Below are 24,199 nucleotides of genomic sequence, written 5' to 3' on the forward strand. Positions count from 1 at the left end.
TTTTTAAAAATGTCAGCACGAGAAAACCTTAGAGAAAACAAAAGCACACCCTCGAAATGATGTTGGCTGTGCTTGGAGGTTTGCACTCAAGTAGAAAAATACTGGAGTTTGCCGGGGCTGAATACCTGAAGGTAAACAGCTAAAAAGAAGAGTCGTCATTTCATGGTGATGTAAGGAGAAGAGATGAAACCACTTAGGTAGGCTATGGAGGTAGGGTTTATTGAACGTTATGTGAATGGGACAACTAGAATGTGAAGAGATTATGATGCTAATAATGAACATAGATAGACGAGCTAAGAGGTAGGGTTTATTGTGAATGTGGCAACTAGTGGGGGAAGAGTTCATGCCAATAATGAAGCTTTTAGGATTGGAACTAAATCTAATTCGCATCCATACGCAACTGTAACCTACATAAATGTATAATTGCTTGTTGACAAAATAACTCGTTTTAATCAATAATACTATTTCAAAAAAATGTCATTTTCTAGTTACCACTTTTTTATGTTTTAAAATGATGCTGCGGTCGCACTCATTAATATTTTCACATCAGTACAGTGACCATATACAACGATCCTTGCGATTTTTCGAGGAAACTTTTTCTCAATCGTGGTGAAATAAATACAAATTTCAAAAGTAGCCGATTTTATTTCATGACTTTTTTTAAACATTACACCAATATTACGTGATGTTTCACACAATATTTAAACTATGAATAAGTAAATTAAAATATTTCTGCCATTAATTTGTAGAAATCGTACAAATCTTCTATCTCGCTGTCAATGTGAAAAAAAGAACATTGCTTTTTCAAACATTTTCTTCGTTAAAATAAAAGGGCTCAAAATTATATGCCAGTCAAAGTGTTCAACAGAAAACTTATTTATGCTTAAAATGACATTAGCAAAACAGGTTTCAAAGTGCTACAAAGAATAGAATTTATTAAACGTATTATATTCTTTAGCTAATTAAAAAAAAACAATTGCGCTTTTCAAAAAATCATACGGTCAATCGGAAGATTGGTTTATTGAAGCTTCTTCCTCTAGTTATAACCATTAGTGATATCAGATACTTTACTTCACTGAAATCATTTGTGAAATTATCTAATGTTTGGTTTGCAATCAAGGTATAGATCAAAGGTTCTCCATTCCAATCTCAATCTTTCGTGAAGATTCAGAAGTTGCTTCACTAAAATCATTTGTGAAAGTAAGGAAAGTAACTGATGTTTGGTTTATAGTTAAAGTGTAATTAAGAGGTCAGGTAATATAATCATAATCATTTGTGATATTAAAGGTTCAGAAAAAGGTTGTGTTGAGAACTTTTGTGACGATTTATTCAGTTGATGGAGTAGAAGCATCAGTCGATGGAGTAGAAGTATCAGTCGATGGAGTAGAAGCATCATTCGATGGAGTTGAAGCATCTGTTGACGGAGTTGAAGCATCAGTTGACGGAGTAGAAAAACCAGTTGATAGAGTAGAAGCATAAGTTGATGGAGTAGAAGCATCAGTCGATGGAGTGGAAGCATCAGTTTATGGAGTAAAAGCATCAGTTGATGGATTAGAAGTATCAGTTGATAGAGTAGAAGCATCAGTCGATGAATTTTCAGGAATCACTTCTGAAATAAATAGAACAATATTCAAAATTTAAATGCAATATGAAACATACTTTTATAAGTAAAGGGAAGGCATATTATTCGAAATGTTAACTCCAAATCAACGTCTATTTTCTTACAAATTTAAAGATGTTTAGAAGAATCTTAAAGTTATTTTCACAACTTTTTTATTGCTCATTGTTATTTCAAATGAATACAAAATGTTATGTTGTAATGAAGATTAAATTAATAAGGCATAAAAAATTTTGATAATATAAATACAAAATTTTAATTGATATTAATTTTAAGAATAAAATGGAATTTCGAGAACTTCATCATTAAATCAGCATCTACACCCACAGGCGACCCTTGAAAATGGGTCTTGGCTATTTTTTGAATACGTTATACAGCAACTAATCCTGAAAATAACCCTAAAAGAAGAGTAACTCAAATCCTACCATCTCTCGTATCTAAAGATTTAGAAACAACGTATACACTTCAACTACTAAACAGGTCGAGTTTCAAGACATTTAAACTGTACTTCAATCAAATTGTCGAAAGAACTATTTCTGAACTAGCATTCATAAACTATCAAATTTCGTTATATCAGCTTCAACTACTGAACAGGTCGAGTTTCAAGCCCCTTAAACTGTATTTCAATCAAATTGTATAAAAGTGGCTAAAAACTATATCTGAACTAGCTTTAACCTTCCAGACCAAAAGTTAGAGAAGGAGCAAAAGATTTTATCTTGCGAATTCTTTTTAATTCGTATATTTCAAGTAATTTTTCTTTATTGTTGGTAATAAAAATTTTTAGGATGAGTGAAAAAAACAGAATTTTCAAAGATTTAAGAATTTGAAGTAAATATATATTATTAATTAATGATTATGTACTTACTAGCGTCGCCCGGTGGCTGAACGGTAGCGCTTCGCGCTGTCGTGCCACAGGTCCCTGGTTCGATCCTCGGGCCGGGCAAGGTTGACTCAGCCTTTCATCCCTTCAGTTGGTCGATAAATAAGGACCAAGCATGCTTGGGAACTAAACACTGGGGGTTCCGCGTTCGGCTGACCACCTGACCAGAACATGTGCTCCTGCACCCCAGAGCCCAAGATCAAGAAAACTGAGATTGGCACAGTAGGCCTTGGCCCTCTATGGGCTGTCGCGCCACTGAGTTTAGTAGTACTTACTAGGAGGCCCCACACCCTGTTTCCCACAATTGCTTTACAATCATTTTTGTGTCTTTGTAAAGATAGTTACATTCAAATCAAAATTTAACTAAAAGATTCAAAAATAGTGTTTTGTATTAAGACAAAATTGATACAGGGTACGACCCGTTTTATTTCCGATTTTATTAGTAGAAAATGTAAATCCATCTATTTTCGCTGGTTACCATATCAATTTCATCCCTATTATTATATATTAAACTTCTTAGAAAATTCTGGGATTTTTAAGCAAAAAGAAAGAAAAAAACTCGTTAAATATTTTTTGCGTAAGAGGTGAATGTGTGTAGGTTTTATTTCAGCAATAAGTCTATTCTTAATCTTGCTAATATTAAGAACGATAATTCTTAATATTGCTGCTAGTGTGTTAAGTCCATTCAAAATATTGCTAATACTAAGAATAATATTAGCAGTAATAACGTATAAGAATGTGCTACAGAATAAAAAAAAATACCGTTAATAAGAGATAAATATTTTTTAGATAAATAATTTATTTTATTAATTTATTTTAATTTTTGAACAATTCGAATTCTGAAGTTAGAATTTCTGGTTCGAATTCTTGAAGCTGCATTCATATATATATATATATATGTANATATATATGTATACATATATGAAAGCAGCTTTGACATATATATATATACAGGGGTTGGACAAAATTACGCATTCACTTCTATTTTAGCTCTTTGCAAAGGATCTTTCTCTTAAGATCAAATGCTTTGGAAGATGGTTCATGGCAAATTTCTGGAACAATTTGAAAGATCATGTTTGAAGCTTTTAGCTATTTTCTCCGTGATGGTTTCATGATCAACTAAATTTTAATTTTGATATGAACAAGTTTTAAATAAATCTATAGGATTGCTATTCCTAAATTAGAATGCGTTTTTAATTATACTGGTATTGGAAAAAAGAGACGTTTTGGACTTTCTACGCCCATTTGGACTGTGCAAACTTTGCAAATTCTTAATTGTTTAATTAAAACTTTAATATTTATAATAATTTATAACAATTAATTCCTAATTGTTCATATATTTACCTGTTTCACAAAATTTTCCCGCATATGGATAACTGCATAAACATTGAGCTCCATTTGTACCTATAACGCAATTTCCGCCATTTCCACAAGAAACGTTTTCACACGGATCTGAAATGATAACAATGGAACATTTATTCTAACTTCATGTTGTCAAAAATCATGCTTGTTTTTAACAAAATATATTTGTTTGATTTTAGTGAAAATGTGGCTTTTATTACATTGCCCCTAATCCTGTATATTAATGAGAGAAAAAAAGCCTTCTCGTATGCTTCGTAAGAGATTCGTGGTATAACAGCCTTATGCAACTGAAACAAAATTCAATTGAACTTGTAGTTTCCACTCGATTTTTCAGCAAAATTGACCGTTTCCTGACTCACAACTGTACCGTTTTTCGTTCACGTGACATCACGATAGCTGGACTTCGAAAGATAAGTTCGATTGAACTATTTCTGACCAATCACAAAGTAAATACTCTCCGTTAAATAGCGGTGATGAAGGGGAATCAGGGAAATAGGAAGATAAAAACTTGGTTACATGTTACGAGCACTCCTAGGTTATTTTATGTAAATAATACACTGATTCAACAGTGGTATACTATCTTTAAATAAGCGATGCAATTATTTCTTAAATTAAATTAGCTATTTGCATTTATTAAGTAATTTCGGGATTGGAATCCAAATTGTTTAAATTATCTTTTCTAATTCGACCGAGGTAGGGAGGTACTTTGTTTACGTCACACTAGAGGACTGTGGACAATTGGCGACAGTCGGAGAAGCATCCCTGAGGATGATCAAAAGACATGCCATCACAATTTTGATCCTCTGCAGAGGGAACGGCTCCCCTGCTTTGTCAGCTCGACGACATGGATGGAAAGTAGAGCACTTTATGGTAGAATAGTCTAACGAGGACCGATATGACCCTCGGTTCCTATGCTGGCTGATCATGATGGTCACTCACCCGCTTATTGACCGCAGCCAGTAGTGCTTGTCTTCGGTGTTCTACTGGATACCGTGTTTTTGCGATCAGTCCACTGCAGGACCCTAAATCAAACAAATATTATCAATTTTATTTTGAGAAACTATTTTGTTTAAAATGTTTTTAAAACTTGGAAATATTTAAAGAATTTAAGTAATATTTCAGATGATTACAGACACACAAATATATGATAAAACTAGGGGAGCAAATTTGAAAGTCATAGTTAAAAATTCTCCCCTTGTCCATAGTTGTGAAAACGCGTATGAAGTTTTTCCTTGGCTCGGGAAAAATACAGCACGCATGACCTGCAGAGAAAGGTAAGGTTCTTTGGCGGGAAACTTTTTTACATTGATAGTGATCTAATGTCACAGCTGAATTAAATTAGTGGTTACTTTTGAATAGCGATCGAATATGTTCGAAGAAATCGAATCAACGCGTTTCAGATGTATAAGAATGTAAGTAATAACTTTAATATTTCTTCAGGATTCGATAATTTAACTTCCACGGTTTACCAACAGTGGCATTCTAAAACTATAAATGGTGTTATATTATACAAAAAGTATGTCTAAAATTAAATAGATTAAATATGGTCTTGATTTTAACTGAAATTTACCTGGAATACCTTGAAAAGTCAGTGGATTTCTTTTTCTGACAATGATTGGGTACCCTGTTAAAAAAATGTTATGCTCTTGCCTTTCACCAACATCTGAATTTTTTTTATTAATTATATATTAGCAGACCTTTTATAAATAAAGTATTAGCAAGAAAATTTAGATCCAAATAAAATGGAATGTAGAAGAATTATCAAAGTTATGTTTCCGAGAACTAGATTTAACTTACAAATGAAGTCTCTTTAATTACTACTTGCATACCTATATAAAATAAAAAAATTATCTGAACTGTTAGTAAAAAAATAAAAAAAATTGTTTCATTACAAAAAATTGAAAATCCCTAAGAGTTTGTAACTAAGTCAGACACAGAGCCTTAAAAATCTTAAAAGTATTATCTTGCGATTATATTCAGTATATTAATTGTCAAATACAGATAAATTACTAATTCACTTTACTTCCTGAATGTCGCAGTTTAGTTTTAAAATTAAAAAAAAAGAAGCTTATTAACTACCGAACATACCATGCCATCTATAAAATTTAAAAATAAGTAAATGCTGATAAATTATATCTGTTACGCATGCTGAAATATTTTTATTTTTTCTGATAGGCATTAAAATATTCAATGAATAGACTGAAAAGGATTAATTTAATTTAAATGTGATTTAAATGACATTCAAGTAAAGATAAAAACTGGTAGGAAATAACTCTAGTATGTTGAAATAAATTCACTCAAAGGATGCTAAATATGAATCAAAAATAATTTATATTCACTCAAATTCAAAAATAATTTATATTCATTAAATTCTTGTACTCAAATTATGTGGATAGTCTATCAAAAATGATTGAAAATCTCTCAAGTTTGAGTTAAAACGATCTAATTAAGTGATGCCGATAGTTAATCAAAAACGAGTGAATTTCACTCAAATTCGATTTAAAATTATGCGCTTAAACTTGAGTTATTTCAGTTGACTCTTTGAATTTAACTCAAGAAGAATTTAACTGAGAAGGCTCTATTTTCCAGACAAACGAGTGAAATTTTACTCAAGTATAGTTATTATAACTCTTTCATTTTAAGTGAGTAATATATTTACTTTGCAGATTAACATGAAGTGATGATCTAAAATACATAAACGATCAAATGTTTTTGTTTTGTTACTACATTTTCACACCTCTAAAGTAAAAAGGGAATTCAACATTCTGCTAAAAACCTAAGTATTTGAATTAAAACGAAATCATATATTTACCTATTTCACAAAAGTTTCCCTCATAAGGAAAACGGCATAAACATTGAGCACTATTTTTATTATTTATACACTTTCCGCCATTCCTGCAAGTCATATTTCTGCATAAATCTGAATCTAAAAAAAAACTTCATTACTTTCAAATTAATTTATATTGTAACAATGAACATTCATCCTAATTCCAATTAAACTAATATATCCATATGTAAAACGGAAGTAAATAAATCTTGCTTAATACCAGGGGTGATCAAATGAAAAGATACGAAACGACGCGGGGGGTACAAATGTTGACTTTATTCAAAATATACACCATAGACCTGAGCACAACGATCCCACTGATGAACAAGTTGCAGGATTCCTTGTTCCCAAAATTCCTGTGACCGTGACGGGACCCAGTCCGTCAAAGCATCCTTGAGTACGTCGTCCGAGTTGAAGCGCTTCCCTTTCAGGTGTTTCTTCAGTGAACCAAACACATGGAAATCGCAGGGCGACATGTCCGGACTGTAGGGTGGAAGGTCCAACGTCTCCCATTTGAACTTGGCCAGTTCCATGTGTGTGACTCTGGAGACGTTTAGACGCGCCTTATCATGGAGCAGAACCCCACCCTCCGTGAGCAGCCCTGGTCTTTTGTTCTTGATGGGCCTGCGTAGGCGTCGGAGTGTCTCACAGTACACATAGGAGTTAATGGCTTTTCTGTGCTCGAGTTTCTGTTCCTCATACGGACTGCCGCATCATTTGGACGCCGCTTTTGACAAGAGCCTCTGCTCTCTCCTGTGCATGCGGGCTCCTGCGCATGCTCCGATCCTAGACAGAGACTCCAATCGCTTCTCGAGATGTCTCGCTACGTTCTCCCATGGCGGAATATGCAAATATTTAACTGTTACATTTTTACGTCATTTCGTACCTTTTCATTTGATCACTCCTTGTACATATTTTTTGAAAGAAAAAAAATTAGATAACATCGTTGCCATTATGACGTAAAGAATAGCTAATAAAGTTGGTTTTAAATATATAAACGATCAAGCTATTTTTTTCCTTTTATTATTTCGTATTTAAAATTAATAAAAGCTGAAAGAGTTCTAGAATTAAATTAGAACCTTATTATTGTGATAAAAACGACAATATTTACCTATTTCACAAAAATTCCCCTCATACGGGAAAGGGCATAAGCATTGAGCACCATTTACACCGATAACGCACATTCCTCCATTTCTACAAGAAATTATTTCACACGGATCTGAAAAAATAACATTGTAACATTTATTTTTTTCAAAATTCTTTACATTATAAAAATAAGCATTGAAGCTTATACCAAGGAGGAATATCATAACATATTCACATGTAAGACGGAAAGAGGAGAAAAACTTACTTTTTTCTTTAAAGAAAAGAAAAGTCACGTTGTTGTTGCCGTCAGCCATTGAGTCAGAGGGGATGCGATAACTCTTGTTTTCCAGTGGCGCCATCTTATAGCCAAGAATTCGACTTCCGTCACTACGATGTGTGTCACCTGTTTTACAGGGTGTACTCATTCACATATCCATTCATTCATCCATTGATCACAATTTTGACCTGAACCAGAGAAAGATCAGTCTCCCCAATCGTATAAATTGTTATGGGAACATGGAAGACTCTGACCGACAAATTCAAAGTGCACCAGTCACCATTTACTACACGGGGAATCTTCGGATGGCTAGATTCAAAATTCCATTCTCACGAACGTGAGGCCAGAGCCCTGCCAACTGTGCAATCCCGGTCCCAGATATTATAATAAACCTTTATTAGAATGAACCTTATTTTTCTTTTATACATTTTTTCGATGTTAAATAGGTAAATATTTAAAAAAAAAAAATTTTCAAAAAATAGGAGCGAGTAACGTATTTTTACGAAGGAATATTTTTAAAAATTTTTACATCAAACTATTCTTTCGAAATCTATCCAGATACTTGTTTCCAGTTGCGTTTTAAGTTTCTGGAAAGATAATCCGTACAAATTGGAATACCTAATTAAATTGAAGATGTAATTATAATGGTTACTTTTCATTTTAAAATTGTAGATTTTGCCGAAAAAAACTATTATCCCTGTTTAAACTTGTTTTAAAATGAATAAATTTACAATCTGAACATATGGGGTAAATATCTGACCCTAAGGATCGTGTAGGCTCCGTCTTAAAAGGGTGTTTTAAAACCTTCGTTTGTTGTTATAAAGAAAATTGGCATCCCTTTTTAACTATTTAAAAAACCCTACAAACACTGTTATATGTAGTAGGATTTTAACCGGTTATAGTTACATTTAATAAAAGGTGTGTAAATAAGCAAATATAGTTTTTCGCTAATACCAACCGGCCTTTGTAGGGGTCAGAGAACTCGTTTTGCATCTAAAAGGTTTTGGGTTAGAATCCCGGGCAAGGCATGGATATTTCTCATTCTCTGTACTATCTGTCCTTACTGTAGAAACAGCATTGGCTCAATTAACATGGTGCCCCTGAAAATGTGGCCAACAAATTTACCCTTTAGATCCCTGTATGACGTAGGTCATTCCCCATCTAAACATAGGGAAAAAATTTGTTTGCTAATAGCAATTTTCTTTTTAATAATGTCACTTTAACGTTTTTTGGTCAGAGTTTTGTTACTGATGCATTCTCTTTACATATTAGTCATTTTAAAATTGAGACTGTCATTTTTTTGTAACCACATTTCCAAACCTATAAAGGGCATGGGGTAACTCTTACATTCAGTTTAAATCCTATCTGCATAAATGACAAGAGATTCATATATTTACCTATTTCACAAAATTCTCCCGTGTAAGGAAATCGGCATAGACATGTAGCACCACTCTTGCCGTTAATGCACTTTCCACCATTTTTGCAATCAATATTTCTACATAGATCTGTATCTGAAAAAAAAGCATACGTGCGTCCATTATTTTTCAAATGATTAACATTACAACAATGAACATTAAACGTTATTCCAAGGAACCATAATATATTTATATGTTTTACCGAAAGAAGTAAATCTTGCTTAGTACTTTTACAAATTTGAAATATATGTAAAAGTCTGCTTGTGACTGCAATATTGTTCTGGTCTGCGAATCTCTGGTAGCCCCTAGCAACTGTTTTACCTTGGCACCTAGTTGGGTTCAAAATTGTCTTGATATGAAACATATACCGAGGGACCAATAGTGGAATGTCTAGAATTTCTAATATTGATCCTAGAAGAACATATATGGGGCTTATATTGGCTAAATGGATACAAAATATTGGGTAAATATGACACATTTATAAAGGACTGTTATTGGTTGCAAAGAGGCTGCAAAATTTCGGTTGAATCGATTTGAACAAAACCTGAGAAAAAAGTAGAAGTAGTTGTTTTTATACTAAGTTAAAGTAGAAGTTAGGATGTACGATCGTAGCGCTATCTCATAACATATACTTGGAAGGATTAATATCTACAAGATAAAGAAATTCAATATTGGAGTGTTAAGGAAGGGTATATACGTATCTGCCCGATACTTTAGGATGGTGGAGGTGACACACCACTGCAGCAGAAAAACTAATTTGTGGCAATCTCGTGGGGAGTAGATATCTAGAAATTATAAAGCCCCAAGTCAAAGTGTTACAGATTTCTTCACTGAGTAGCTGCGACAGTTGACTTTTCGTTATAAGGCATGTCAATGGAGTTCCATGCAGTATGATAATTGATACTGGAGTCGACGTTGTTATCAGAACAGATTTGGATCAGAATTTAAGTGAAAAATTAATCTGGACTCCCTTTCGCGTTACACTACAGACTGTGACTGGTGACAAAATCAATTTTCACGAAAAAGTCCTCCTTAAGATTAGATTTGACGATGCCAGTGACCATCATGAGTCATATGTGACTGTTATTAGTCATGAATTCATTCTTGGATTAGACTTCTTACAAGGAAGTAACTTTAAATTGAAATTCAAAAACAACAAGTTGTACTAAGTTCAGAAGACATCGCTGAGTTCAAGACGTGAAATCCAGAGATTAAACAGGCCTATCAAGTAAAAGTAAAGAACGGAGCTACAATTTTACCAAGAACTGAGGTAATAGTTTCGAGAATCCTTTGTGAACGTAATATATTTCGATATGGCCAAAAGGAATATCTAGATTTGGACAACAGCTTTAAAAGAGTACTGATGGCTTCTTCACTTGTCGATCTTACCAGGAAGGAAATACCTGTGAGACTTGCTAATGTAAGTGATAAAATAAAAATTCTAAGGAAAGGTGAAGTGTTGGCTGCTTGTGCTTCGGTGACATGTATTAACCGAAGCTATCATACAACGCGAAACGAGTCTTCTGGGACTTTCATGAGTGAACTTCTTCAGATTGCAGAGTAAAATGATGGACACAAGAATGCAGCAGAATGACTGTTGACAAAAGAGGAATTTAAAGACCTCTTTTCCAGAACACAAGAAGATGCCGAACGTACAAAAATAACGCACTGAAAATCATACTCCAATGAGACAACGTCCTCGGAGATTAACATTTGGTAAACAGGAAGAGGTGGTTAAATTTCTAAACGAAAAGAAACAGAACGATGTTACTGAACCATCGATGAGTCCTTGGGCTTCTCCTATGGTCCTAGTCAAGAAAAAAGATGGCTCAACACGATTTTGTGTCGGCTATCGTCCACTGAATGATATTATAAAGAAAGATAGCTACTCTCTTTACAGGATTGATGACACATTTGACCTCCTACTCGGGAATAAATGCTTCTCGACTTTGGACCTTAAAAGTAATTATTGCCAAGTCAAGATACGTCCTGATGATGGAAAAAAGACTGCCATAACCGCAGCACTTTGAAAGTTCAAGGTAATAATTTGTAATGCACTTGTAACATTTGAGCACATTATGGAGACGGAACTAAGAAAACTCTCTTACGAATCCTGTGTTGTTTACTTGGACGATATAATCATCGTAGAACGTACATTTAAAGAACATCCGAAAGATGCTGGAGAAATTGAGAATGGCATATCGTAAGTTGAACCCCTAAAAATATAAGTTACCAATCTTGGGAACATTATCCTTGTAGAATGTGTAAGAACGGATCCTGAAAAGATTTGTGCAGTTGCCCTGTAGATGTCCATCAACTGCGAAGTTTTCTTAAGCTTTGCACTTACTACAGAAAAAATGTTAAGGACTTCTGAATGATTGCGGGACCACTTCACACGTTTACAGAGGTTAATCAAAACTTCATATGGACAGAAGTTTGTAAAAATTCTTTTAAAGAATTGAAAAAGGCTTTAACATCTTCACCTTTACTTGCATATCTCCAGCCCGGCATTCCTTTTATTTTGGATACTGATATTGGCAATGAAAAGGTGTTGGAGCTGTCCTGTCGCAGGAAATAAGGGGTCAAAAACTTTTCTTATTGGAGTAAATGTCTATCAAAACAGGAGCAAAATTATTGTACAACTAGAAAAGAACTGCTCGCTATTCTTAAAGCCATAAAACATTTCCATTATTATCTCTCTGGAAGAAAATTCTAGCTCCGGATTAATCAGGCCTTTTAAACCTGGCTTTTCTATTCTAAGAATATGGAGGGTCAGGAAGCCAGAATACAACGAATCCAGGATTACGACTTCGAGATTCGTTATCACAAGGGTACTTTAAATGGAAATGCTGATACATTATCGAGGAAGCCCTGAAATAAAAGCTGGCGATATTGCTCTAGAATAGAGAAGAAATATCTGCCAACAAATTCTGTTTTACGCCAAATTACGGTTGAAACGATATCGAAACCAGAACTTATGCAACTGAAACGTGCTTCTTCCATTCGATTTCTTCGAACCCGTCCGATCGCTGTTCAAAAGTGAACGGAATGTGATTTTCTGTTTATAATGAATACTTTTAATATTTAAATAGTAGATTTTAGAGAAGAAACATTTGTCTCAGCTTAAATGACTATAAAATGACTATATTTACAATTTTAAGGTATGGGGTAAATATCTAACCCTCACAATCGCGCAGGCTACGTATTAAAAGGATATCTTGAAACCTTCGTTTGGTGTTACTAAGAAAATTTGCTATCCCTTTCTTATAATTTAAAATTCACTACGATCACTGTTACACTATACTAGGATCACTGTAGTATGTGTTACTCCTTATTTTATAACATTTAATAAAAAACTAGGAGGGGCCGCCCCCTGCTCTCTAACGCTCGCCAACCCCCGAGAATTGCTACGCAATCCTATGTGGTTCACGCCGTGAACCATGGCTCGCTGCGCTCGCTCGCCAATGAACACAATGTTCTAGCACAAAGACATAATATATTATCATCAAAGACATAGTATTTTATCATCAAAGACATAGTATTGTACTTATGTAGAAGAATTCTACCAATGTTCTTATTGGCTTTTAAAAAAGTATATTAGCTATTTAGATTGTACATGGTGAAAAAATCAAAACATTAGCTAAATAAGAAACATATTAGCAAAATAAATTATCAAATATTGCTTCACTAATATTCTGCATTTTAAAGCGTGAAAATTCAATGCATAAATAAACGCGAAATATAAAAAAATTCAATGCATTCAATACAAACACTTAAACGTTTTTTAGACGTTTAGGTAGCTCCCAGTAGAAAAATATCAATTCAACAGCGGCCTTTTAAAGCATTCTCACTTCAATTAATTAATTAATTCCTAATTGAGTTTAAATTAAATATTGTCATGTTTTTAGTGCATGAATCTGAATTGAACAACCTGATAATGCTCACTCTGGTTATTGTTATCTGGTTGCTCACTACGTGCTCTTGCGCGCCGAATCCAATCAATTAAAAATGGAAACTGTTGCCAGCGCGAGAAAAGAAATATCATCGGTTTTATTGATACATACATACGTACGTATTAGCGTTTTATATAATCAGATAGATATGTAAATAAGGAACTATAATTTTGCTGGTAGGAATGTTCTTTTCAAAAACGTTACTTTAGCATCTTTTTTGCCAGAGTTATTTTATTGACGTATTTTCTTTACAATTTAACATAAAAAAATTATTAAAAATATTGAGACAATTTTTTTCGTAACCATATTTCCTAACCCGTAAACAGCAAAGAGGTAACTCCTACATTGAGTTTAAATAATAAGAAGTTCGTATATTTACTTGTTTCGCATAATTTTCCCTCATAAGGAAAACGGCATATACATTCAGCCCCACTCTTAGTGCTTATGCAAATTCCACCATTTCTGCAATCAATATTTCTACATAGATCCGTATCTGAAAAATAAAAAAAACACTTGTGCGTTCATTATTTTCAAAATGATTAACATTATAACAATGAACATTAAACCCTATTTCAAGGAACCGTAATATATTCATAAGTAGGACCGAAAGAAGTAAATCTTCTTCTTATTTTGGAGTGACAGTCCTTTGTGGGCCAGAGCCTTTCTCCATTCTGCTCTTTTCATTGCGATTGTTTTCCAGTTAGTAATTCTTAGTATTTTAAAATCTTCTTTCACACAGTCAAACCATTTAATCTTAGGCCTACCTCTATCTCTCGTTCCCATTGGTAATTTATTGGGCACCATTTCTACCGACAACGCTCATTCCGCCATTTCTACAAGGCAGTCCTGCGCATGGATTTAAAGGGATAAAATTGAACCATTTAGTATTTTCAGAATGTTTTACATAATAAAAATTACCATTAAAATTTTTTCCAAGGAACCGTAATATATTCACATGTTAGACGGAAAGAAGTAAAGCTTGCTTGATACATTATTTTTGAAAGAAAATAAATAGAATTTTAAAAAAAAATTAGAAAAATAAGAAAAAATTACAAGAATTAAATTTTGCAGATACCATTTTAACGTTTTTTAGTAATAGGTTTCTTATTGACATATTTTCACTGCATAATAACTAATAAAGTTGGATTGAAATATATAAACAATCAAGGTAATTTTTTTTCTTTTTTTATTTCATATATAAAATTCCAAAAAGCAGTGGGAATTCTCATATTCTGTTAAAAATCTTATCAGTCTCCTTGAAACGTGACTGTATATTTACCTATTTTGCATTATTTTCCCACATATGGGGGTCGGCATACACATTGGGCATCATGTCTCACGACAACGCACACTCCGCCGTTTCTACAAGGCAGATGTGCGCACGGATAACATTGGATCATTTATTTTTCTCAAAATGTTTTACATTATTTACGCAAAAAAACTTTGATTATACCATTTTTTTGCACAAGACTTAGAATATCCTTTCATTGTTTTGAGCAGTGTATACAAACGATCGAGGTATTTTTTTTTTGTTATTTCATTTTTGAAACCCAAAAGACCAGTGAGAATTCTCATATTCAGTTTAAACCTTATCAGTTTCATTAAAACGCGACTGTATATTTACCTGTTTCACAATACTTCCCCTCATATGGGGGACGGCACACACATTGGGCACCATTTCTACCGACAACGCACATTCCGCCATTTCTACAAGGCAGTGGTGCACACGGATCTGAAAAGAAATATTCGAACATTTACATTTTCAGAGTGCTTTACATAATGAAAATGAACATTAAACATTATTTCAAGAAATCATAATATTTTCAAATGTTAGACGGAAAGTTGTAAATCTTGCTTAATACATACTTTTTGAAAGAAAAAAAGTTTAGGTAAAATTTTGGAAATACCATTTGAACGTTTTTTAGTAAGAAATTTCCTATTGATGTATTTTCTTTGCATAATAACTAATAAAGGTGGATGGAAATATATAAATGATCAAGATTATTTTTTTTCCATATTTAAAGCCCAAAAGAGCAGTGGAAATTATCATACTCAATTAATACCTTATAAGCTTCATTAAAACAAGACTGTATATTTACCTCTTTCACAATATTTTCCCTCATATGGGGGTCGGCACATACATTGAGCACCATTTCTACCGACAACGCACATTCCTTCATTTCTACAAGGCAGTCCTGCACACGGATCTGAAAAGATAACATTAGAACATTTATTATTTTCAGAATGTTTTACGTAATAAAAATGAACATTAAACATTATTCCAAGGAACCATAATATAGGGTAAACCAACCAGTGAAGGAACATTTCATAGTTATTTTTAAAAAAAGGGATTTTAAATGTTTTTACTTAGATTGATTGGTAACAGTAGCTTAGTTCCTAACAATAGAAAGTCATCTAGCACTGCATTGGGAGATCTTATCATATAGTTTTCTCTGAAAGTGTTTTTGAATTTCTTAGTAGCTTTTCAACACCTTGTTTCTTTGACAAAATTGTGAGGTCAGTGTTTGTAATTATCCGTTTAAAGTACAATTAATTGAATAAAAAAATCCTTTTTTTTTCTTTTTGCGAAAAAGAGAATTCAAAATATGGTTATTGAAGTTACGTTTCATTTATTTTAAGCATCAAAACATAAGCAAGTATAGAGATTAGAGGTGTTTATTAACTGGATTACCAAACGATGATAAACCAATGAATGAACAAGTGTTCCTTTACTGGGATTTTTTAGAAGTTTATGAAAATAAAAGAATTTTAATTTTCTTGTAAATTTAGTCATATTATACATCAAAATTACGTTGAAAATGCAAAAAACAACTTCTAACCAGTGAAGGAACAGGCATGTTCCTTCACTGGGAATAGATTTCCCAGTGAATGAACAATTAGTGTGAAATATGTTTTTACATGGATAATTAGTAGTTCTGTGATATAGAGGACACCTAAAATTCAGTTAAATGTTGTAAGAATAGTTCCCAAAACAATTTCTTTCAAAATGCTAATTTAATTGCTAAATTCATTTAAAGAATTATAATTTATTTATTATTTATCCTTATAAATGTAGTGGTTAGTTACATCATACGTTAGACAGCTTAATAAATTATGTTTACTGATCGAAACCTAACTAAATATAATAATAAAAGCTTAAATAGAACATTTATTTGCTGGCTTTTGTGCTAATAATTAGCTAAATTATTATCCTCTTGCGGTCTTTAACGTCATGACCGAAACTGGTAGGAAAAATCCATTTAAAGACAATCATCCAAGTGAAAAATGGGTGAAGTGTTTTTTAAGATGACATCCACCGACAACTCAGTGCAATGCGAAGATAATTTCAAAAGGCAAAACTTTCCTTAGAGAAAATAATATTCAAAATACTGGTTTGAAGAACTTCAGAGGAATCTTTGGGAGGGAAGTAGCCCTTGCATATCCTTTTAGAAAGTGATTGCATTTACAATGCGATCGAAACGTACCTAGGAAAGGAAAAGAAAAAACAACAGTTTTGGTCAACATTTTAGCTAATGTAAAAAAAGTACCTCCATGGTAGTTTTTCCTAATTGAAGAATTCTTTGAGGTATTACAGAATCTGTACCTGCTATATATTTCATTGGAAAAAGCGATTCATGAAGTGAGTCGATGACCGCAGCAGCATTTTACAAATATATTGCAAATGTTTCTACCCATGGCTAATTGAAAATGTTTTCAAATTTCCTATTTTACTTCTTCTGGATAGGTATAAATCTCATATCAATTTGAAACTGATCAAGTTTTGTTCATCAAAACAAATTTTCTGGTTCATCTTTCTACCTAATTCATGAAAATATCCCGTTAGACCTTAAAATCAAAAGAATTGTTAGGCAATATGACGAGAGAATTTCACATTTTTAAATAAGATTTTGAGGCATCAACTAATGAAGTTGAAATACTTGCATGAAATGTGGTATTTTTCCATTCGACGTAGAAAACGTTGACTTTAACAAATGCATGCAAGACAAACACAAAGAGGTAATGAGCAAGACAGCTTTTCAACAAAACACATACTTCGAGAGTAACGAAGCACTATTTCTTCAGAAGCTTGAGAATTAAATCTCGCAAGTTATGTTGCAATTTTTTAAAGGAACATTGACAGAAGAGTTCGATCTTCAAAATATCCAATAGCCTGTGCTTTTCTCAATATGGAAGAATTTATTGCAAAAAGAACATTTAGTTTAGTCAAATATTGGCTCTGAAGCTGATACAACTAACTCTGATATAACGGAAAAATCTTGAAAACTGATTTTGAGATAAATCCTCTTGAGGCATTGTTAGTTGCAAAAACAATTGGTTCCATAAGTAAATGGTAAGTACTGCTGAAGACCCACTAGATATAAGTCAATGAGAGATGGATTTTACTCAAACTTCGAAACTCCTTTTTCTCATTTATTATCCAGTGAGGAATTCTGGAAAAGGTACTGGAAAATCAAAAGAAATTTCGAAGATACATTTACATTATCTAAAAATGTGGGAAAAAAGGAACGTCAAATCAAAAGAAAAATAAATAAATTACTTTTTGCATTAACTTCAGAAAAAGAACGAAAATTTAAAGAGACTGAAGAGCTGGGAAAAAAGTTAAAGCAGAAGGTATAACGAAAAGAAAAAAATACTTAAAAAAATTAAAAAAAAGCTTCAAGAAATATGGGGGAAAAGAGTAAACAAAAAAGTGATATAATAATAATAAAAACATCATCGGATTACATAATGATAAACATTCATTATTTAAATCGGACGATTAAACTGTGAGAAAAGGAATGAAAAACAATTTTTTTTAGTTCTGTATTTAACCATATTTTACTTTCCATTCCGTGACTAAAAAAAAAGTTAAATTTTCCCCATTAACTGTGGTTATATGATGCTATTCCAAGCAAAATTTTATTTTAGACATTTGTGTGGCCTATGGATTCCAAACGAGCATCAAACATTCTCAAAATTAAGTGTTCATTCACTGTAAAATTTAGTGTTTATTCGCTGGTAAGAACTGTCCCTTCATTTGGTTATCTTTTTACTTATTATTTGAACCACCCAAAACTTAAAACAATGTTATGAAAGTTAACTGAAATTTTTTTACATAATTTGCTTTTAATAACAAATATACACCGTCATTTAGCTAAAATTACAAATTTTGAAATTTTTACGATTTTTTTAAAGGCGAGCTACGCTTCAGTGTTCCTTCACTGGTTAGTTTACTCTATTTTGAAGTAAAACGGAAAGACGTAAATCCTGCTTAATACATAATTTTTTGAAAGTAAAAAAATTAGGTAAAATTTTGTAGATATCATTTAGCCGTTTTTTAGTAAGAAGTTTCTTATTGAAGTATTTTCTTTACCGAATAACTCATAAAGGTGGTTCGAAATAAATAAACGATCAAGGTAATTTTTTTATTTTTTTTTTATTGCACGTTTAAAACCCGAAAAAGCAGTGGGAATTCTCATATTTTGTTAACTATCTTATCAGTTTCGTTGAAATGAGAATATATATTTACCTGTTTCACAATTGTTTCCCACATATGGGGGACGGCATACACATTGGGCACCATTTCTACCGACCACGCACATTCCGTCATTTCTACAAGGCAGATGTGCGCACGGATCTGAAAAGATATCATTGGAACATTTATTATTTTCAAAAAGTTTTACATAATAAAAATGAACATTAAGACTTATTCCAAGAAACCATAATACACCGAAGAGCAATTACATTATGACCATCCTCCATCTATAACAATGGGCTCGCCCAGGTTTTCATGGTTTCTCTCCCAGGAACAATGTTTTCATGGGTCACATTGGGACCCATAATCCTCATAGAACAATCCCTGACGTCTGTAAGCTACTTGAACATAGTTGCAGATCAGCTTCACCCATTCATGGCAACAGTTTTTCCTGCGGGGGATGGTGTTTACCAACAGAATAATGCACCATGTCATAAGGGTCGAATCGTCATGGATTGGTTCGAGGAACATTCCAGTGACTTTCAAGTCATGTCTTGTCCCCCAAATTCACCTGACCTTTATCCAATGGAGTATTTGTGGTCCTACTTGGAAAACCAAATTCGTGCTGCCACGCTACCCCCTCGCAATGTGAGGGAATTGCAAGACCAGTTGGTGAGCGCTTGGTACCAGATACCTCAGACTACCTATCAGCACCTTGTGGAATCAATGCCACTGCGGGTGCTAGCAGTTTTGAGGGCTAAAGGTAGTCCTACAGGTTATTAGCAGGGTGGTCCTATTGTAATGGCTCTTTGGTGTATATTCACATGTAATACAAAACGAAGTAAATCCTGCTAAATATGAACTTTTTGGAGAAAAAAGCAAAAATAGGTAGACTTTTGTTGCGGCCATTTTAAAATTTGGTAGTCGAAAGTTTCTTATTGATATATTTTCTTTACAGAATAACTCGTGATGGTGGCTTGAAATATATAAACGATCAAGGTAATTTTTTTTCTCTTTTGTTACTTTACGTTTAAATCAGAAAGAGCAGTGGGAATTAGCACATTCATTTAAAACTTTATCAGTTTCATTTAAACGCGACTGTATATTTACCTGTTTCACAATATGTTCCCACATATGGGGGACGGCATACACATTGGGCACCATTTCTACCATTAACGCACATTCCGCCATTTCTACAAGTCAGTCGTACGCACTCATCTGAAAAGATAACATTAGAACATTTATTATTTTCAGAATGTTTTACATACTAACAATGGTCATTAAACCCTATTCCAAGTAACCATAATATATCTACGTGTAAGAAGTAAAAAAGCTCAAAAGAATTAAATCTTACTCAAAATAATTTTTTAAAAGAAACAAAAAAGGGGAAACTCTTTTTATATTAGATATTTTTTTAGCTTAAACTCTTTTTTTTTCATTATTCAATAGGTAAATATTTAAAGAACGTCGAGACAAAGAAATGATGTGCTTTTTTTACCCATACATTATCCACCGAAATAAAGAGAGGAAGTTATTAAATTATTTCTACCTTTAAATACCATTAACTTTGAAACCAGGCCACAGTAGTAATTTGGCATGGTAAAAAGGAAACAATGTCAGGGCAAAAGCAGACGTGGGCGAAGCAGTTTTGAGAAGGATGAAAAAGACACCATTTCTAAAAGAGTTAAGCGTGATCTTTCAAACTGTGACAACAGTTTTGCCATGTAAAAACATAAAAGAAAGATCATTTACTAAGTAAAGAAATTTTTCCGTGTTTTTCCCAACCGCTGATATGAACGTAAAACCAGTTAATTATGTTTTAAAAATTCGTGTTTGTTTATAGGGATAAAACTTTCTTCTGGAGAATTTGAAAATATGCATTTTAATAGCATTTCCCAAACTCTTCGTTTAAGTAAAAAATAAAAATTGTATGCGTTGTTAAAGATTATATTTTTTGCGTACAAGAGTCATATGAAATTCACCTCTTCAAACTCGGCTTGTCATATATGTATACATATGTAGATGTATGATATGTAGAGATATGAATGTACATATATGTAGATGGCTGCTATAAGGGTTAAAAAAATAAAACTGATAGTAAACCAAACTATCTATGTGACAGTTTATTTATGTGCAGGTTACAGTTTATTTGTTGTTTGATATTTTTATTCCACCACATCTTAGTTTAAATGAAATAATTGTATTTTAAACTAACATTTAGACTAGTTTGATGTTGAAAATATACAGTTTCATAAATTCACTTAAAAATCTGTCATTTTATGCACATTTTTTCTGAGAAATATAATTCTTATTTCTCAGAGAAAAAACATAAAAATTAAATGTTTTATTTGCTTTATTACTTTTAAGTAAGTTGGGTACGACGTTTGTATTTTTTTATATGACTCTGCGTACACTGACTGATTTGCATCAGAGCGAATTTTTACGAGAAGTAGTATTACGAAGCGNTTTTATTTGCTTTATTACTTTTAAGTAAGTTGGGTACGACGTTTGTATTTTTTTATATGACTCTGCGTACACTGACTGATTTGCATCAGAGCGAATTTTTATGAGAAATCGTATTACGAAGAGAAAAATTAGATAGGTAAATAGACTTTATTTTAAATTTAAATTTCCCATCGTTAAGCACGATTAGCAGAAAAACACCGAAATCAAGAACCTAGCGGGTGAGTGAACACATTGATCAATCTGCGAAGGGATCAAGGAAACGTGGTATCCGTTAAATTTAAATTGGTATAACTTAAAGTGATCGACTTCACATGATGGTCTTCGGGCTATCAGAGCGGGGAAAACGTCGTCTCGTCAGAGATTTAAAATCTGTGTCTCTGGATAATCCTCAGAACGTCACAAATATCCCAATGAGCATCTCCAATGGGAAGTAAATAAAGTATTATTACTTTATACTCTGTTGCAAGTCAAGAAAAAACCATTATCTTTATGAAAAGAGAATGTTTACGTTTAAGTGCACGCCAAAAAAGATGCCAAGCTCCTAGCGCAAACGTATATCAATATCGCCAACTCATGAAATGACATTGCCCACCCTTCTGTTTGATAGCTTTCTTATTAATAATAATAATTAAATTTATTAATAACAATAATAATTCAGCAAATAATAAGAATTGCTAAATATTATATTTAAAAATCGTAACAAATATACGAGTTTCTGTTCGCATTTAAAGAAACTAATGAAAGAATAATAAATATTGTTTCTTGCAGACGATTTTCGTTTAACAGCAAAACAAAATTAAAATGTATCTCCCAATTGATTTGTTAAGGGCAAGTCAGTATTAGATGCAACATTTTAAATGATCCATTGCATCGAATGTTCTTGCAACACCATACAGCTGTCTCGTCCACTTTCTAAAAAGAAATGAAAAATTGTTGTTAAGATCTTGGATGCAATTCCTGGGTAAACCATTAATTTCTTCACCTTTCACTTGTTTTTAGTTTTAATTGTAGAAGGCTTATAAACGCCTTGAATTAACGGATTCACAGGCTAATCATTAATGACACAAGCTCTCAATTTCTAAAGAGGAAATGAAAAAGTGCTGTTAAGATCTTGGATACAATTCTTGGATTAACTATTAGTTTCTTCAGCTTCCACTTATTTTAATTGTTATTGTAGAGAATTATAATCTCTTAAAATAACGAATTAAAGGCTATAACTATTAATGCCTCAAGCTCCCATTTTCTAAACAGGAAAAAAGAGTGTTGTTAAGATCTTGGATACAATTCCTGGGTAAACCATTAATTTCTTCACATTTCACTTGTTTTTAAATTTAATTGTAGAAGGCTTATAAACGCCTGGAATTAACGGATTCACAGGCTAATCATTAATGACACAAGCTCTCAATTTCTAAAGAGGAAATGAAAAAGTGCTGTTAAGATCTTGGATACAATTCTTGGATTAACTATTAGTTTCTTCAGCTTCCACTTATTTTAATTGTTATTGTAGAGAATTATAATCGCTTAAAATAATGAATTAAAGGCTATAACTATTAATGCCTCAAGCTCCCATTTTCTAAACAGGAAAAAATAGCGTTGTTAAGATCTTGGATACAATTCCTGGCTAAACCATTAATTTCTTCACCTTTCACTTGTTTTTAATTTTAATTGTAGAAGGCTTATAAATGCCTTTAATGAACGGATTTACAGCCTAACAATTACTGCAACAAGCTCCCACTTTCTAAAGAGGAAATGAAAAAGTTTTGTTAAGATCTTGGTTTCAACTCATGGGTCAAACATTAGCTCCTCAAGCTCTTAATTATTTAAACATGGGTGAAAGAGAAGTTAATTATGCTTCATGATTGTTATTTTGCATCATAATTATCATTATGCTTCATAATTATTTATCGTGGTGCATACATTTTGAAATAAAAAAGCAGTTTATCTTTTAATATCAATACAAGTTCATATAAAAATCTAAACAGCACCTAGATTATACTCACAGACATTTGTTGAAGGGTACTCAATACCGTATGAAGAAGAAACAACAAGCAAACAAATTAAAAATTTAAACAACATATTAAATAAGTAATGGATGCCCAATGGCATGTACTTGATGACGAGGAATATATTTTATTTTAATATTTGAATTTGTTTCATCCCCATCACGTTTATGGGAAATTCTAAACATCTGCTCTTAGATATTTTTTCATTCACGCATTTTTCCAGACTGCATGCGCCCCGCATCTGTTAACAGATAAACAAATAATAGCTTATTCTCTTGAATTTGAACAAAGATTTTTTATGGATGTTTGAGGCTTTACATTTTTATCACGACACGAAACACAGTAACACGAAAAAATGTGTTTCCTTATCCTTAAAGCGTGTGTAGTTTTTGTGTATTGTGTATTAGAATGAAAATACATAGTTACCATTAAATGTTAATTAAAATATCATTTTTTAAAACGTCTGAACATCTCTTAAAAAATTTATTGCCCCCAAACCCTGAGAATTATTCACAAACAAAAAAAATTATTTTAAATACTCAACATTTGAGATTTTAACGACATAGTTTTGTTAATTTATCAGCAAAATATTTGTAATTAATTTGGTTTTAAAGCTTGCATATTTTTCTCCAATCAGGGTTTTTTAAGTTGAGCTGCAAAAGTTAAGGCAAATAATTACAGTGAGCACGAAACAATTATGAGGCTCCGCCAATGATTGGTCTCCTGTCACTGGTTTCCGAAGCTCTGTTGCCAAAAATAATAAAAAAAATCATAGTTTAAGTGCCATACACTTAAAGCTGTACTTTAAGTGTGTAAGGTAAGGTGTATATATATAT

At 32.6% G+C, this 24,199-nt stretch overlaps 2 protein-coding genes across 2 annotated transcripts in view; both read right to left on the minus strand.

The window, feature by feature from the left end:
- LOC107442536 (neurogenic locus notch homolog protein 1) overlaps nt 1-24,199 on the minus strand; it is a gene marked incomplete in the record, with an annotated part of 313,056 nt that overhangs the window by 189,561 nt on the left and 99,296 nt on the right.
- On the minus strand, nt 775-23,737 carry LOC107447642 (fibropellin-1-like). Its single transcript, XM_071185573.1, has 11 exons — nt 23,361-23,737; nt 20,005-20,112; nt 18,949-19,056; nt 15,518-15,625; nt 15,043-15,150; nt 13,798-13,911; nt 9,448-9,561; nt 7,799-7,906; nt 6,673-6,786; nt 3,843-3,950; nt 775-1,609 (listed from the first exon to the last, which is right to left on the minus strand). Exons 1-11 carry the CDS (start codon nt 23,464-23,466, stop codon nt 1,524-1,526), a joined length of 1,182 nt encoding a protein of 393 aa, XP_071041674.1. The 5' UTR covers nt 23,467-23,737; the 3' UTR covers nt 775-1,523.

The sequence above is a fragment of the Parasteatoda tepidariorum genome, chromosome 9, assembly GCF_043381705.1.
Source record: "Parasteatoda tepidariorum isolate YZ-2023 chromosome 9, CAS_Ptep_4.0, whole genome shotgun sequence".
Classification (NCBI taxonomy): Eukaryota; Metazoa; Arthropoda; class Arachnida; order Araneae; family Theridiidae; genus Parasteatoda; species Parasteatoda tepidariorum.